Below are 17,454 nucleotides of genomic sequence, written 5' to 3'. Positions count from 1 at the left end.
GCTTTCCACTTCGAGCTAACCCTCTCAAAACGTACCTCATGTGGAACATCACAGCAGTTTGTTGGCCTTGAGCTGCTGAGTGAGCAGCACTTCCGTCTCAGCGGAGCACTCCGTCAAAGGTGCACGCACAGTTGACGAGCAGTGGCCCAGCAACTCCATCGCCTTCTTGATCGGTATCGGGTTCGGCTCCACAGACAGCGAATTCACCAGAAGAACCTGCCGCAAGCACGCAAAAGCATATCAAACATTAGCGTCAATGCCTCCCAACGAGTAATTATCAATGTGAAATGACTTACGTTAGCCTCGTGCGCCTTCCTGGCTGCTGCGAAGTCTCCCTGTGCAACCGCCGTGGTTATCGCGAGCACTCTGGACGGCGCCGCATTCGAGAGAATGCTCATGACACCCACCGCTCCACAAGCCATCATAGGCAGCGCCAGGTTGTCAGCTCCACACACAACAGGCAAGTCGCACAGTGCCATGACATCCACGGCATGCGTCACCGAGTCCGTGGCGTCCTTCAACGCTGCGATCCCCGGCACCTTCGCCAGCTCCGCAATGGTCTTCAGCTCCAGCGGCACTCCAGCGCGACCAGGATTGTCGTAGATCATGACGGGCAGCCCCACACCCGCCACTCGGCGGAAGTGCTCATACAGTCCTCGCTGCGAAGCGCGCACGTAAGGTGGCGCGATGACCAGACAAGCGTCGGCGCCTAGCTGCTTCGCCTCTTGTGCCAGCTTCACGGCCGCCTCCGTAGACAATGCACCGGTGCCTGCGATCACGGGCACTCGGCCGTTGGCGCACTTGACGACGGTCTCGATCACCTTCAGGCGCTCCTCGTCCGACACGAGCGTGTTCTCACCCGTGGACCCCATCTACTCAACCAGCACAAACTCCGTCAGCAATTGAGGCCGTCAATGAACTGATCGCTTGCAACTCACTGGCACGAGTCCGTCGATGCCTTGCTGGATCTGCCACTCCACCAGCTTCTCCAGACTCGCATAGTCCACAGCAGACCCGTCGGCTGTGAACGGCGTCACCAAAGCCGTGTACGTCCCGTCGAAGCGCAGTTTCGAGGCCATTGCAGATGAAAAGGATCTTGTCGAGACGGCGCCGATTGAATTATGGAGTGGCAAGCGCCCGGCGAGCAGCGAACGAAGACTAGAGCGCAGGAACTGGCGATGCATCGGCGCTGATGAGAATCTGCTAGTGGCCATGTGAATCTGAGAGCCACTTCAAGATGAGCCCCTCGTCCAAACACCAGATCGGATGAGCAGGCCTCTCAAAACTAGGCAGAAATATCTATCTACCTACCTAATTTGACCTCAAATAGGCATTCTGGAAAAGTCTGATTAGGTAGTTGGATACAAACGGCTCAAAATCCAAATTAGACATACATATGGTATACATTATTCAAGTGAATTGTCTTAGTCCTAGCGACGCGTCCGTCTAGATCGAGCAAAAAGAAGTACTGCAGCGACTGGAGTTGGCCTTCCATTGAATAGTTGGCTAGAGATGTTCTCTGCGGGTTCTTGACTTACTTCAAGACGGTGAATTCACTCTCATCTGAGTGAGTGCCGGGCAATATCGCCGCCACTCCAGCGACAAATGCGAACAGCAAACTGTAATTGCCCTCGCAGTCCGCATCAAGAAACGCCTCTATTGCTCAGTTCATCCCATCAATTAGAGCTTGTTGTGCAGACACCTCCAGCACATCACAGAACTGTAGCGAGGAAAACGATGCTCCGCGTAGATGCATCTTGATTCGTTCTTTGTCAATGGCTGGGACGGCCGTCTGATTCATATTTGAGCTGTAGTGCATTTACAAGGTTGGAGAGTTGAGAGTATTGGCCCCGCATGGTAATGTCCTCGTACTACATGGAGCGGAAATGACGAAAATGCTGGGTCATATCCGCCACTATAAACAAACACAGCAACCACGATTCAGACGAGTGAGGACGCTTCTTCTCGGTTTGCATCATTAGCAATGATTCGTAGTGCTCGTTCAAAAACTGACAGGAGTCGTGGATCGATTCCCAGCGTGACGTAGCGTAAGTAGGGCCAAGACCAACAGTAGACTTGACAGAATACTGAGTCCTGGTAAATGATATCTCAGAACTGAGGCAGGAACGAAATCCAACCAGATCGTCTAGTCCGTCTAAAAATGCGCCAACAGAAAGATTGAGCTGGTGGCTGCCGCACAAATTTATCGACATACCCGTGCCTACATCGCACTCACAAGCCTGCCGAATCCGAACAGCAAATTCCTGTCGGCAGCCTAGCATTGTGGCTGCGCAATCACTTGTGATCTCAATGAGCTTGCACAACAGCGACTTTCCCCCAATGCTTTCCATCGTATCTAGTACTAGGGCAGCGTAATTCGATGCAGTTTGGGCACGGTTGCCCATAAGAATCGCTTTGGGGATCCATTTTTGTCGCTGCTCCAGAGGGGTGATATTTGCACAAGAGCAGTGTTTTAAAAAGAAGAATGAAGTTGATTAACTGGGAGGTAGACTTGTCGTAGTGCTGGCTAAAAGAAAACTAAATCAAACCTAAGGCTGATGTATCGACCCACGCATAACTACGACTTGAACGTCATTATCAACAGGATCAGGGAACTCCAGGCGGCGCAAAACTGTCCTGATCTCATCACTATCAAGCTTGAACTCGGTTGATCAGCGATAGAGGTGTAGGTAGTGTTGCAGAAACGGGCAGCTCAAACGGGGAATATTGGGCTGATCGCACGCACACCATGGAACTAGATATCGTCCCGGGACATCATAGAGCGTGGAATACAATGGCTGTGTGGATGCACCATAAAATGAGAAGAACCTCACGAAGATAGCGCTAGTCGTCATGCGCATTGCGGTCGGACGGGAATATCAACAGCCTCCACCCCAGGGAGCATCGAAAAGCTGGAGCCCATGGTTCCCAAATCTTCTGTCATAACCCCTAGGCGGGGTCACACTCGAAGAAGCAATGCGTCGCAGTGTCAATAGCCCGGAAGGGCAGTGTCAATTGACACAGCGATTTGCACCGGTGACTTTAGTGGTGAGCTCCACGGACACCCTTCTTAGACCCTCGCCTTGGTCCTTTTGCCTTCCCCATTTGTGCTAGGAGGTGTAGAGCGCCGAAATGAACAGGCAGCGACGCGAATAGACTGCGAGCTGGGGTGGTTTCAGGCATCTCCGGAATTAGGCATTTTGAAAAAATAGGATTAGGCATTTTGCACTTTCACTTCACACACTGCCTAATTTTGACAGGCGGATCTCATCTCACCTACCCCACTTTCGCTTCAGCGGATTACAAGATCAGAGTGAGTCATCCGCGAAGGAATGGGTTTGGCATTGTGAAGTACCTCGAGGGCTTTTGGTGGTTTGACGCGAATATCGTCGTAAGGTCGACAACTTTCGATTCCATGTGAACAATCACACTGTTCTACAACTAGCTGAAGTTAGGATGGATGAGCCGCAGCTCCTGTGCGTTGGCTTAGTCTTTCCGGAATGGGCTGGAGCACTTTCCTACGTGTGTAAAGGAATCAACGACTATTTGATGCCTGAAACGATCGATGCCGCAGTTTACAACGACTGGAAACTTGTTGTTCAAACGCACGGAGAGACTCGGCGCTGGACCGACAAAGCGATAGGTGGTGCCGCAGAGAGAGGCCGGTTTGATATTGTGGAGTAGCTGCACGATACGCGCAGTGAAGGCTGCACGGTTGCGGCAATGGATGGAGCTATGGTAAACGGATATTTTGACGTCGTGATGTCGCTCGAAGATAACTAAGGCTTTGGACGTTGCTCGGACGACGCAGTGGATACCGCGACAGAGAATGGTCATTTCGACGTGGTGGAGGGGCGGTACTCCATCGTACTATTGATGCTGAACTGCGATGCGCCTGAACGCCTTCCATTCGGTTTTGGGTCTGTCCATAGCCGCTGGGGCAGGCCACAAGGAAGGGATGTAGCTCCTCCGTAAAAGCAACTACTGCCAGCGCAGCGATATTCTCCGAGTCGCAAGTAATGCCGCAGCACGTGACCACATCGAAATTGTGAAGGTATTATACTGCTGCCGACAGAATATCCTCAGCTCGACAATTCCAGTTCTGGTACCCAAACAAATCACATTGATGCTATGCTCGTCTGAGCACTGGAATTCAACGAGTCGTCTCAAGAGAAGACATTGAAACGCTGCAGCGGCTTATACGTAAACCGTCGCAGTTTGGAGCATCTAGGTCGTGGACTTCAGGAAGCTGCAGCAACTGGACACATTGACGTTGTAAAGCTACTGTTACGCTCGACTGACTTGTGGCAATGTGATATTAGTCATACATTGAGGTGTGCTGTGGAGAAGGATCACATTTCGATTGTGAAAATACTTCTTGCTCGCTGCTCGGCTTCTGAAAGCAAAGCCGCCTCCGCGAGTATTGGTCGTGGCGATCGACTTCCTTTGTATTCTGTGCGAGTGCACGATGACTGTATTGGCATCAATTTGTGGACTGCTTCAGGAGCCATAAAATATGGCATCCAGCTAACTGCAAAGTTTATGACGGAAGTTGTTGGGGAAGAAGCCTACAATCTCAACCGCACCAGCATTTCATTATATGTTTTAATGTTTGCGTGGTTTAGTTAGTAGTCAATTGCAGCGACTTTCTTTCCTTCATTTTTGAGTGAGGTTTCATTACAGAGTAACACTCTCTTTTCTATTATGAGAAGTTGATGTAATATCCACGGATACACCGCAGAGATGACTTAGGTCTATTGAATTCAAGGACTATCAGAAACAACCACGAATGCGCTGCGATACTTTATACTTCAAGTAAACGAGCGAAAAAAACGATTGTTATCCTGCGGCGTTGCAGAACAAGACTTTATCGTTTCGTTTTAAGGTGAAGTTTCATTTCAGTCTTTATACACGACTGATAAGTGCGCACCAACAAGAGCTGAACCAAATAGCCAGTAAAGTATTATTTCAAGTCATACATGTGTTACCGTATGCTAAGCTCGTGCATTATTGTTTGAGAGGAGCTTTTGGCGACACCAACGACACAAACGCAGAGTCGTTCGGTGTGGGCACCTGTTTGGCGGTGTCTGATTCCAGTTCCACCACAATGCCGAGCTCACTCTCACCTGTATGTGCTGAGGACACCGTTCTTCCAGGACGGTAGACGAAGTACAGCGTAAGTTGAATAGCAGTCAGCAAGACCCCCACGACATTCGGCACCACGATGAACAGGTCGTCGTCAACGATTCCGTTGATGAGCCAAAGCGAACTATTGACGAAGATAATGGCGCAGAGCAGCACTGGGATCGCAGCTGATGATTTGGTCTGGATTACAAGCTTGACCTTCTCGAACGGCGACATGAACAAGGCGAGCGTTGTCACGTCGGCCAAGTAACCAAGCACTACGCCCAGTTGGTGTCTCGACTGGGGGATCGTCCCGCACGCGACTAAAATGGCGTATATAGTGACCAATACAAACGGTACCGCCCCCATTACGATGCACTTCACTACGTATTTTCTGTCTGGACACCATCTCGCGTAGATGGCGATGTAGATCGCCAACACGACGTCGCCGAAAATACACACAGAGAACAGCGGGAAAATGTTCTTCACCGTGTAGGCGTAGACCAACCTGGCAGCGAAGGTACTGTAAGTGAAAGATAGTTTAGACACGACTGATTCCAAGGCGGACGCACCAGACGTGATTGCACAGCAACAGTGCAACAAGCGGCATGAAAGCCATGACGCCGGTATGGCGCTGCTTGTGAACTCGATACAAATCCGGCACTGGACTGAGTCGTTGTGCGATTTGCGCGATCAGCGTCAGGACCTTGATCGTCGTGATGAATGCAGACACCATCTCGAAATTCCAGTGTTCCTCTCGTTGAATGCGCCAAAGTGGAAGTGAACGAGTGGTTTCGGAATCTTCGCGTACGGTACTTACAGTCGAATACGCGCAATCTCGATGATGAGATGAGTCAGTGCACCTCAACAAATCCAAATTCTGTTACATTGAGTCTGGGCGGGCGGCTCTAATCTTTTGCGGGAGGGAGCACTTGACGAAAATTAACCTAAACCTCGAATTGTTCACAGTCAATTCCACATACTGGTAGAGGCACGGGATACACAAAATACGTGTCGACACAAAGCTCTTTACTGCATATTGAGAGGACACAATAGCTAGAAATGGTAGTTTTCCACGCGAAGTGAGTGCAGTGTTGAAGCAAGGCGGAATGAGCAAGCGGACGAAGCTGGGGAAAAGATGTTTTGAAGCAGAATGAAGACATTACGACCAAGTCCTCAAATTGAAGACCCAACATCTAGTTGTGCAGAAAATGGGTAGGTGGGCTGGCCAATGCCGATCCTGGACCAGGAATCTTGGCCCCCCTTCCTGTCGTGGTTCATTTGGAGTTACGTCGACGCGGGAATCAAGTCCTCACGACCGCGCCGCCGTACAAGTGCTGTGGGCGTTTCACCAGCGTTGCGTCCAGCACCACGTCTGCCATATCGGCGTAGTTGTAGGAGGCAATCGGAGCCCATCGCTACGTGCTCTCGTCTATCCTGCTGAACCACGTACGGCACGGGAGCGAGCTGCTCGTGGTGGACGCCGCGGTGGCCGCTACGCCCTCGCTCTGCTTCCTGGTGGATGTTCCCAAGGCACGGATGCTTTCGTTTGGAGCTCGGCATAGAGCCGTGCCACTGGTTTCGGCGCGGCTCCATGTTGGTCCCCAAGGTGACGACGGACCGTGTGGATGACGTCTCGGCTTGCACGCTCAAGGAGGGCTCCGTGGACCACGTCACGGTCGGCTGGTCGTGCGGCAACTCGCAAACCAAGCACAAGACGAAGCGCCAAACGAAGCACAAGAAGACGCACAAGAAAGCGCACCGGAAGAAGCACCAGAAGAAGCACTAGAAGCACCAGGAGCACCAGAAGCAGTACAAGACTCAGATCCATGTCATGGTCCGCGACGCCAGCAAGCTGAGAGACGGGAAACTGGAACGTCGGCGCCATGACCAAGTACAATGTCGGGAAGTCCTTCTCCGTCATTTATGCGCACGGTGCGGTACACCCACTACGAAGCTCGATTTACATTTCTTCGGGGGCTTCTCACTTCTCCACACAAGCACCCAGCCATTGGATACGTAGCCGCAACACTCCACCGACGACAACCAAAGTGCGCAACAGCCAGTTTTCGGTTTGCCTGGTGAGCGGCCCTGACGCTGCCGGGTAATGCCTTCGAGCATACGCTCCGCCCGACCATACAGTCGAGCACTCGGTACACCTGGTGAGCGGCCCTGACGCTGCCGGGTAATGCCTTCGAGCTTACGCTCCGCTCGACCATACAGTCGAGCACTCGGTACACCTGGTGAGCGGCCCTGACGCTGCCGGGTAATGCCTTCGAGCTTACGCTCCGCTCGACCATACAGTCGAGCACTCGGTACACCTGGTGAGCGGCCCTGACGCTGCCGGGTAATGCCTTCGAGCATACGCTCCGCCCGACCATACAGTCGAGCACTCGGTACACCTGGTGAGCGGCCCTGACGCTGCCGTAATGCCATCGAGCTTACGCTCCGCTCGACCATACAGTCGAGCACTCGGTACGCCTATCGGCCACGAGCACAATCAGTATACCTACTTAGTTGGGTCAGATTCAACGAGGTCAATGTAGGTCATTTGGGTATGGCCATTTCGGGGGTTGCCACTCGGCACCTTGCCTCTCAAGCAAGGCAAGGCATCTTCATGCCTTTGACCTTAACCAAATGAACCACATTGACCCCTAATCTGATTGAATGCTGCAAAGGTAGTTTTCCACGCGAAGTGAGTGCAGTGTTGAAGCAAGGCGGAATGAGCAAGCGGACGAAGCTGGGAAAGATGTTTGAAGCAGAATGAAGACATTACGACCAAGTCCTCAAATTGAAGACCCAACATCTAGTTGTGCAGAAAATGGGTAGGTGGGCTGGCCAATGCCGATCCTGGACCAGGAATCTTGGCCCCCCTTCCTGTCGTGGTTCATTTGGAGTTACGTCGACGCGGGAATCAAGTCCTCACGACCGCGCCGCCGTACAAGTGCTGTGGGCGTTTCACCAGCGTTGCGTCCAGCACCACGTCTGCCATATCGGCGTAGTTGTAGGAATTCAACCCACCCACCATCCCTTATAGGGGTTGCCACTCGGCACCTTGTCTCTCAAGCAAGGCAAGGCATCTTCATGCCTTTGACCTTAACCAAATGAACCACATTGACCCCTAATCTGATTGAATGCTGCAAACGACTGGAGACAATACTGGAGTTGTCGTGCACATTCTCAAACTCTCCTATCAGCCACGCAGCAACATGACCGCAACTGAGCAATGGGGCGAGCGAGACCTCCAATCGCACGACAGCAGAGGCTGGCATTCGATAACATGCATCAAATTGGCTTTCAACCAGCAGCAGGTTAAGCTCTCGGTCCTACTTGAGCTCCGCGCGCACCCATGGCCATGGCGTAGCAGCAAACCCACGATATGGCCTCCTCCGCTGCTTCAGTCCCCTCCATCCAAGCTTCTTCTGACTACCGGTAAACGCAATTCGGCGACTGGCAGCCAGTGGCTGTATTGTCTTCAGCACACGGATGGAGGTCCGGCAAGGTCGTCCCCGCTATTGCGGGGAGATACAAGACTAGCCTAGCCCTCACTAGTTGCACAAGGTCTCTAATGCAATGAAAACTCCAAAACAACATGGAAATTGTAGTTATATGTCTGCTGCTAGCTATCCGATTTTGGTCCATTCATGATCTGCTCGACCAACAGCCCGACAGGAATGAGGCTAGCATCGTTAGTGAGAACAACGTCGTAGAGATCGAGGTACTCGTCCAGCGCTTCCTCCACATGCACATTGAGAAAGCCCACTCTAATGATTTCGTGAGCATCCAAGCCTTCCGTCATGCGCACGTCGCCTCGAGAATCACCGAGCAACAAGATGTTGCGGCGTTGGTCAAGGTGCTGTTCTGTCCAAAAGGGCGAGTCCAAGAGCGAACACGCCGCCTGGGTGAGTGGGTGGACAGTCCTCCCGCGGAAGCTCTCGACTGTTCCTCGAGCGTCGAAGTGCATCATGTTGGACACCACGTGGATGTTGGCAGGTGTATACACTCGGCTGCCGGTGTGGATGCCTTCGCCACACCCTCGCTTAGCAGCAAACTCTTTCTCGGGGGCAACGTGGATCACGTCGTAGAGTCCCGCGGAGAAGACAAGCGTAGGTACTTGACGGTCGTGTAGCAGGGTGGTCAGTTGATTGAATCCGCGTCGGAAGCTGAGATGGCTAGACTCGACAGCTTCCTTCACTTGTGTCAGCGCGACCTTGCTCTCAACTAGTAGATAATTTATGCTCGTCCACCACTCCTCCATAAGCGGCAGCTTCTCCTCCAGCGATAGCGTCGGAGAGATCTCCACAGGGTAGTAGCGTGCGAACAACTTCGCGTCCTCTTCAGCGACCGTCGGTGGCAACAAGCTGCTGGTAAGCAGCACCTGGTGACTACTGCTCTCCTGAACTAGCGGCTCGTTCGGATCGCCGCACGGTTTGTAGTATGGAGTAAGTGTGCGATCGAAGTCGGAGATCACCAGCAGTTGATCCGCTCCATCTCGAGCGAACTTCTTTATCTTCCGAGTGAAATCATCTACCTCAAACAAACTAAATCAGCGTTTCAGTCCACACATCAACTACAGCTAGTCTACGTACCGGGGTCTTTGAAGATCATTCGAGGTGCTCTGCGTTGCTGCCCCTTGTTGTTGGCGGCCATCGTGAGAGGGGATGCAGCAATGGAGGAGCGAGTCATTGCGTACAGGCACGGATTATGCGGGCATTTGCACTATCCCTACACGTGTGATGATAGGATGAGGTTTGTTTCGCGTCAATCTCGACGTGTGATAGGATGAGCGGCAACTGGACTCCAGACTGGAGCTATGACGCACAGTGGTGCAGCTCTATCCCCACGGCACCACCGCTGCGTATATGTACGTCACTCTCTTTAACTCGATCCCATTCCCATTTTCCAATTCAATTCACACTACATAGATGCAAACGATGCCGCTCAAAGTCACCATCGCTACCAAGCCCGAAGACAAGAAACTTGCATACGCTCTCCGTCTTCGAGTTTTCTGCGACGAAGAAGGTCACACCCACAGCCTTCAGATCGACCAACACGACGACGAAGACTCCACCATCCACTTCATCGGATTCGACACGGACGACCAGGACAAGGTCGTCGCCGTCGCGCGCTGCATGGTGGACGACAAAACGCGCCAGGCTCGCATCGGACGAGTGGCGTTGCTGCCAGAGTGCCGTGGCAAAGGTTTCGGTAAGGTGCTGATGGACGTCGTGGAGAATGCCGTCGACGGGAGAGTGGACTCGTTCATTCTGTTGGCGCAACTCAGCAAGCAGGGCTTCTACGAGAAATGCGGGTACCACCGCATGGACGATGAGGTGTTTCTGGACGAGCACATTAAGGTCTGCTGGATGCTGAAGGAGCTGTAGACACCATAGATGCTTCGCTGAGTCTTAGGCTAATCTCACAAACACGTTAAATCGCATTCCATTGTTCAGTGCATGAGCTTGGTTCAAGGTGTTAGGAAGGAGCTGTTGTGTTTTTTGTCTACTGGTAGACTCGCGAAGCTCAGCACTCATCCTATCATTTCGCTTTGAAGGCTGTGAATAGCCACTTCGGGTTTTGAGATCAAGGATACACGGTGGCCGCATAGTGTCCGGTCGGATACCTTCCTTACCTGTTGCCAGAAGAAGATGGATATCGTGGTGCTACGGTCGTCGTGCTCACAGTCAACGACATCTACGACATGTACCCTAACAAACACGGGCGATAGTACAACCGTTTGAAGATTTAACCAATGTTAATTACACCGCTAATGTTGCTGCTCACAGGAATCGCCGAGTTCGCAACGCTTCTGGAGCGTGAACGAGCTGCCGTTCCTCCCAACTCGACACTTCTGGCTACGCTGAATGGGGACTCCTTGTCGGCTCTCAGATTGGTGTGAGGTGCAGAGGGTAACAGCTTTATATTGCTATTCCACAAAGATTTCCTGTTGCTGCTAACATATTGATTTACTTCTGCTGGCTGAATGATAGTAGCGCGCACATGATCGAGCTGATGAACCACCTCGGCATCGAGTACGTGGTACTGGGCAACCATGAGTTTGATTTTGGCATGTCCACCGCTGCATGAACGAATGAAGGAATCCAGTTTCAAGTGGTTGGGGTCTAATCTGCTTCACCATACAACGACCGAGCCAATTCGTGGCGTCGTCGATTCGGAGGTGATCGAGCTGAGCGGTGGCCTCAAGCTCGGGATTTTCGGAGTTCTCAGGAAATGGCGCAGATTTCCAACCGTGAAGACAGAGTGGTGTTTGAAGACATATTCAGGACCTCGACACGCTGTGTCGACAAGTTGATTCGGGATGGAGCTGATTGTATAATTGCGCTGACGCATTTGACGGGCGAGCAGGACCGACAACTGGCTCGCCAACTCAAATCTATCAACTTTGTGCTCAGAGGCCATTACCACGAGCCCTTCACTCTGTTTGAAAGCAACACGCTAATCCACAAGTCTGGCCAGAACGAGTTTCGACTCTCCAAGTTGAAATCAAACCTCCAAGATCCAGTGGCATTCTCATCTAAGTGGAGCATGATTGCAGATCAAGATGTCCCCCCGAAGCTGGAGTGTCAGGAAATCGTTTCCAAGTACATGTGAATGCTGGCAGACGAGAGCGAGGAAGATAATAACCGCGTGCTGTCATTGTTGGGGCTCCCGCAGTCAATTAAATCAGTCGCGCTACGTTCGGGCGAGTGTAAGATGGGAAACTTGGTTGCTGGTGCACTTCGCTGTGACCTTAACGCTAATGTCAGCGTCATTAACGGTGGCTTCATTCGTGGTAACAGAATCTATGACGCTCGCCAACCTAGGGACCGTGATAGAGGAAATGCCGTTCCCGCTGAAAATTATTCTTCGACATATTCAAGCAAAGCAACTTCGTTGTGTATTGACCCCGCATTTCTCCGAGTATATACGCTGAAAATTAAATCACATTGTCAACGATACTATGTTACAATTGTTAGTCAAAAGAGACTGGGAGGCTCAAAGCCTTGAAGATGTAACACTTTGACCAGATTGAGGAAACTGGTAGGCTCATAAGCTACCTGTTGAGATGGCCAAGTCCTCTCAACAACGGAGAGAATCGATAGTAAAATAAGTTACCGAGATGAGGCACAAACAAAGCCAGGAGCAAAACAGTTTTTTAACCTCGAGCAAAACGTTCGAATAAAGTACGCCCAGCGAACAGGTTTTATCCCAACGAGAAAAAAAGGGTTTTCCTGAGTAGCCACTCAAAACCGCAACGATACAAACAAAAAGGTGAATGCATGCAATACACACCTACAAAATATAGTACATGCTAACAACCGCGAACAAAGTTCGTCATTGAACAAAAAGGTTTTCCTGGCTAGCCAGGTAAACTCGCAAAACAAATATCTGCGATCTCGAGCAATACGCACAACACTTTAGAGCATACATAATCGGTGAACAGGTTTTCTCCTTCACAAGAAGGATTCGTGACTAGCCCACACTAAAGGACCAAACATTTAGCACAACAACTTTTGGCATACTAAGTATCACCCTGCAGGCGAAATAAGCTCCACAGGGTAGAAGATCACCAACGGCGAAGGTACAAATTGCTCACGCCAAGGGCTAAGGTCGCAATAATACTGCCTAAAGCTAAGCAATCTGCAAACCTAGCAAGCAACGAACGTTCCTCAATGTTGGAGGCTGTTAAAGTTAAGCATCTCGAACGCTAGCAAGAGAACATGGGACTCGCTCATAGAGCTGTCCCGTACAACGTCGACCACGTATTTAGTTGCAGAATAAGGTGGATTATCTCATCCACCAGGGACCATCAGTCCTCACTCCGTCTTTTGACAGCTAATACAGAAGCACCTCCGGGTATCCTTCCTCCTCCAATACCTCTTCTTCGACACCACCACGCAGTCTCCCGCCGTTCTATTTCTCTGCTATTCCTTCCTCTACCATGTCCGATCCAAAATCTTAAAGTGCTTTTGAAGGTATTTTTACCGGTACATGCACATATCGTGTCCATACTACAACAATGGGGAAATTCCCAGAACGCCATGGCCGCCCACGAAAATCATGCGTGCCACATTTCTGAAGAGGTTCAACCTTCGTTCCACACTAGCCTGGATAGTGTGGCACGAAGGTTGATCCAAGATACGCGTCACGCAGTTGCGATCACACAATTAATTCGTTGGGACTCCCCCCCCCCATTCTTCGGGTGTTCCCAGTATAATATCTTAATGAACGGAGGCGACCACCCCTCATCTCCACGAGGACTGCATGTTGCCTGAACGCGGAAAAAATCCGCGGATGTCGCTTGGGTGATCAGGTAAATTACCTGTCACAGGTACAATACTTGAGTACAAGCTATTTGAAATAATGTTTTTTTAAACTTAATAATAACTGGATGGGTCAACACACCAGCATAATTTGATTAGAGCACAGGCAATTCAACATCACAGTCCCGTCAAGCGCCTGTCGAACCGAACCGAACGAATCATATTCATCAGGTATTGCGATTTGAGAATAATGGGCATCCGCCTAAGGACTCTGGATAAAATCCGAGAATTATACAATAGGACTTCTCTATTGTGAGTCGACGGGAGTCGTTTATCATTATAAAAAAAACGGGGATGTTGGCCTGTAGAAGAGCCTTCGCTGTAGGTCGTCGGCCCTTTAAACAACTTAGCGGAGCAACGCGACTGAGATGTTCTATTACTAGTATTATAAATGCCTCTAATACCTCTAAGGTTATCATAAGTGAGGGCGAAATCTGTACATAAATGTATTGACGCTTTTAAAGATTCTGAGCTCTATCCGTCTTATAACTCGTCGTTGTAGTTTGACGAATCGTTGTACCTAGACAAGTAAATCACTGCTCAAGCACGATTTAGCTGTATCAGCTTACTTGTAGTTTAAACTGCGCAGCTCCAACGTTGAGGAAAACCACTGACTTCATTGTATTCAGCATTATATGTTTGCATTTTACCTAGACAACAGGTTGACTGGACTAGGCAGATTGCAACTGCGAGTGTTAGCGCTTTCGACTCAGTAGGCTTTGCGTTCAAGTGGCGTGTTCATGCACATTGCAACTTGCAGCCTGGGTAAATTACATGCGGAATAGACTATCCAATCCGTGCTCTGACCTCTCTTAAGTACGGAAAAGTTGTCATCAGGTAGTGAGTGACCTGCACAGCCAGTTTCCCCATGGCTCTGCAGCCCCACGGCCGCGACTCGTACGAGTCCTTCGCAGCGGCGCTGGCCTTCCTGGACGAGGCGCTGAACGACTCCAGCGCTTCCACTCAGGGCCAACCTGCCACCCCATCGGCCGCCGTCACTTCCTCACTGCCCGCGCTGACGGAGGATGAGTGGGACCCTAGTCTCCTGCTGGAGAATATCGGAGACTTTGGCGAGGACGCAATGGAGACCGTCACGCCGTTGTCGCCCAGTGCGGCCACGACGCTGGCTACGTTGTCACGCCAATTGCAGCTTGGAACCGACCATTTTGACGGCGAGGGAGCGGGAAATGTATCCATTTCTCGGAATTCCAAGAAGCGGAAGACGACCAAGACGAACGTAAAGAAACAGCTCGGCTACGATCCAAACAAGGCCCGCAACGGGCGAAGGTTCGAGATCATTCATCTACGCAAAGAGGCAGCAGAGATGGAGCTGAAACTGCAGCAGTTGTTGTCGATGCAGGAGCGGGAGAACTGTCGAACAGGTCGAGAGTTGAGTCTGGTGAGGGGTCGAACGAGGAAGACACCCATGGTGTGGGAAGAAATCTGCAATCGACAACTTGAGCGACGACTGAAGGCGGAACGGGACAACGCTTTGCTGAAGAAAAAGTGCGAGAAGGGGAAGCAAGTGGCCAAGAGTATTGAGAAAATGGTTCGCAAGCGTCTAGCACAGCAAGGCATGGAGTTATCGGACTGCGATCGACCCACACGGCGTGTCAAAATTCCACCAGGGTTTCAATCACAGGTGACGAACAGGATTTTCGAGGAGCTCCTGGCTGGCGTGGACGCCTCCTATCGCGAGATCGAGACTGTTCTTGGCAAGGATTGTCCCTCTTTCCCGACACGCGGGCTGGGAGACGACGCGAGCGACATGCAAGTGAATCTCTCTTACAGCAAAATCATGCCGTTTGATATAACTGCGGTGGGTGATTCGTGGTGGGGCCGATGGCACAACTACAAGGGTCAAAACGCTAGCGACAATGAGGGAAACAACACGATCACGGAGAAGTTCGGACTAGAAATGCGGGACGCCAGGACCAATGCAACCGCGACATTCTACGACCAGCAGATTCTACGTCGGTACGTGGAGGAAGGTCGGATCGTTATCGTATGGCGCGCATTTATCGAGCCACTTGAGTTTGAGAAACGACCTGTAAGAGGTATGTATTTCCTGGAGAAGGGGTATGTCCTGATAAAGCCCCACGACCACGTCCAAGATGCAGCAGCCAGCGAAAAGGACACATTCACGCGTGTCTCAACATGCTACATGATCGCACCTAAACCCACTGGCTCAAAATTGCGGCACGACTCCAGAACAACATCTCTCGTGGACTTTGTGGCTGGTGCCGTATCTGCCAACATGACGCTGATTGTGGAGACGGTAGAAAATATGCTGCTGGACCAGTCGATATACCATCGTAGAGGCAGATAAAAGGCTTTCGTTCTTGCTACTGAAGGAATGGATGCGTTAGGTAAATTGATGAAAAGCGGTACTCAGTTGCAACAGTGTGGCCCACCAAAAGTTCGCTGCTTTTTGCAAACCCAAGTGATGTTGCCTGGAGTTTAGAGCGAAAGAAAAAAGGACTGCATACTAAGTATACTTCTCAGGTTCAAGTAATATAGCGACGAAGAGAGATGTGCAAAGCGTAATAAGTCGAGATGAACCGAATTGGTAGCGCAGTCGTGGAACGGCGGAGGGTTGTTCCCAATAGCGAAGTCTTCCCAACTATTACTTACAAGACAAAACAATGTTTGGCTGACAAGTCGGGGATCTCGGCGTTTGGCAATAACGGATTGGTTTGGTTGGGAGAGCATCGTATTCGTCACTATTTTATTCTCCATGTGTGTGTACTGAAGACGTGGCACGGAGAAAACGCCGACTTCATCCGTCTGCAGTACACGATTGTGACAGAAAACGCATGTATTAATACTGGGAACACCCGGAGAATGAGGGCCCCTAGTGGGAAGAATGAGAGGGGGGCAGTCCCGATGGATTAATCACGCCTTGAACAAACCAAACCAACCAAAGTGCAAACTATTGGTTCGAAGTTATATTTCACGACCTTTGAACCAATTCTAGCCGTTACTTTGGTTTGAACGTTACCAGACCAACGCTCTTGAACCATTCCTGAGGTTTGGATTTTCGTGGTTTGGAGTTGAGCTTCAGCTGCAACCGATAGTTTGCCTTTTCCGCTGTCTGGTTGGTCAATATGGTTCTCTGTACTCCGGGCGGGCTCTAATCAAAGGCCGCGCCGAAGGAAGTGGCATACCCGAAGAATTAGAACCTGCGGTTGGTATCGGTAGCAAGGTTGGCTTATTCGCTTGCACCTCCTGGATGGCAGGATTTGCATTCCCGAAGGCGGTGAGCATCTCACCCTGATGCAGCTTTCGTCTTTGACAGCGGCTCCAGTCTTCAACGACGCTTGGCCTTTCGGCTGTGCAGCGCGGCACTTCTCGATAAGAGCCGCATCGTGAACAGTTTCAAATCGAGGTTTTACCCAAGTGGTTTGCTTTGGTTTGCAGTGTCTCACTCGGTTCAAACCACTTCGAACCAAACCACGAAACCGTTTCGAACCTGGTTCATTGGTAATTTTGGTTTGTTTTGTTTACCGAACCAAACCACATGGTTTGGTTTATTCTAGGCGTGGGATTAATTGCGTGACCGTAACTGCGTGACGCGTCACTCCAGTTGGCGCAACCTTCGCGCCACATCAACCTGCACAATGTCAACCCAGCAACTTCAACGACCTCGTGCTCAATAGACAGTAGCGCGTCTCGAGTCCTCTGTCGAGGCCGCATCGCTCGCGAGGTCTTTCAACCTGCCCACAAGATAATATAGGACATTTCGGTTAAATAGCGTAATGATTAAATAGTGTCATGATAAAGGTTTTTTACCGGGTTATCTGACTTCGATCTCACATAATGATCTGCTTAAGAGTGAACGAAAATGAAACCAGAAAGCTACCGCAAATACGCCAAGTGCAAGTCACGGATGGCAGCTTGAATCTTTCGGCAGAGCGATTGGAAATTGTAGTGGGTGTAACTTGACTCAATACTTTTGCTTACACGTTGCGCTACGTGTATGAGGAAGCGTAAGTACTTAGTAATA

The 17,454-nt window shown here is 50.8% G+C and overlaps 5 protein-coding genes across 5 annotated transcripts; 2 read left to right on the top strand and 3 right to left on the bottom strand.

Annotated features, from left to right (window-relative positions):
• Window positions 1–48: 48 nt before the first annotated feature.
• Window positions 49–1,079, bottom strand: IUM83_09222 (dihydrodipicolinate synthase; the record flags this gene model as incomplete). The annotated part of the gene is made up of 3 exons (XM_067933648.1): window positions 49–216; window positions 297–872; window positions 939–1,079. The coding sequence occupies 3 exons, from the start codon at window positions 1,077–1,079 to the stop codon at window positions 49–51; spliced, it is 885 nt and encodes a 294-aa protein (XP_067799853.1).
• Window positions 1,080–5,007: 3,928 nt separating this feature from the next.
• On the bottom strand, window positions 5,008–5,860 carry IUM83_09221 (MtN3-like protein; the record flags this gene model as incomplete). The annotated part of the gene is made up of 2 exons (XM_067933647.1): window positions 5,008–5,632; window positions 5,697–5,860. 2 exons carry the CDS (start codon window positions 5,858–5,860, stop codon window positions 5,008–5,010), a joined length of 789 nt encoding a protein of 262 aa, XP_067799849.1.
• Window positions 5,861–8,743: 2,883 nt separating this feature from the next.
• On the bottom strand, window positions 8,744–9,774 carry IUM83_09220 (HAD hydrolase, family IE; the record flags this gene model as incomplete). Its single annotated transcript, XM_067933646.1, has 2 exons — window positions 8,744–9,651; window positions 9,714–9,774. The coding sequence occupies 2 exons, from the start codon at window positions 9,772–9,774 to the stop codon at window positions 8,744–8,746; spliced, it is 969 nt and encodes a 322-aa protein (XP_067799850.1).
• A 275-nt stretch (window positions 9,775–10,049) lies between these two features.
• IUM83_09219 (Equilibrative Nucleoside Transporter (ENT) Family) lies at window positions 10,050–10,508 on the top strand (the record flags this gene model as incomplete). The annotated part of the gene is made up of 1 exon (XM_067933645.1): window positions 10,050–10,508. One exon carries the CDS (start codon window positions 10,050–10,052, stop codon window positions 10,506–10,508), a length of 459 nt encoding a protein of 152 aa, XP_067799838.1.
• Window positions 10,509–14,316: 3,808 nt separating this feature from the next.
• On the top strand, window positions 14,317–15,502 carry IUM83_09218 (M96 mating-specific protein; the record flags this gene model as incomplete). Its single annotated transcript, XM_067933644.1, has 2 exons — window positions 14,317–15,425; window positions 15,490–15,502. The coding sequence occupies 2 exons, from the start codon at window positions 14,317–14,319 to the stop codon at window positions 15,500–15,502; spliced, it is 1,122 nt and encodes a 373-aa protein (XP_067799957.1).
• Between the last annotated feature and the right edge of the window lie 1,952 nt (window positions 15,503–17,454).

Source organism: Phytophthora cinnamomi (genome assembly GCF_018691715.1).
Source record: "Phytophthora cinnamomi strain GKB4 chromosome Unknown Contig3, whole genome shotgun sequence".
In the NCBI taxonomy this organism is placed as follows: domain Eukaryota; phylum Oomycota; class Peronosporomycetes; order Peronosporales; family Peronosporaceae; genus Phytophthora; species Phytophthora cinnamomi.
Note: the sequence above shows the minus strand (reverse complement) of the source record. Positions and strands in the feature narration are given on the sequence as shown.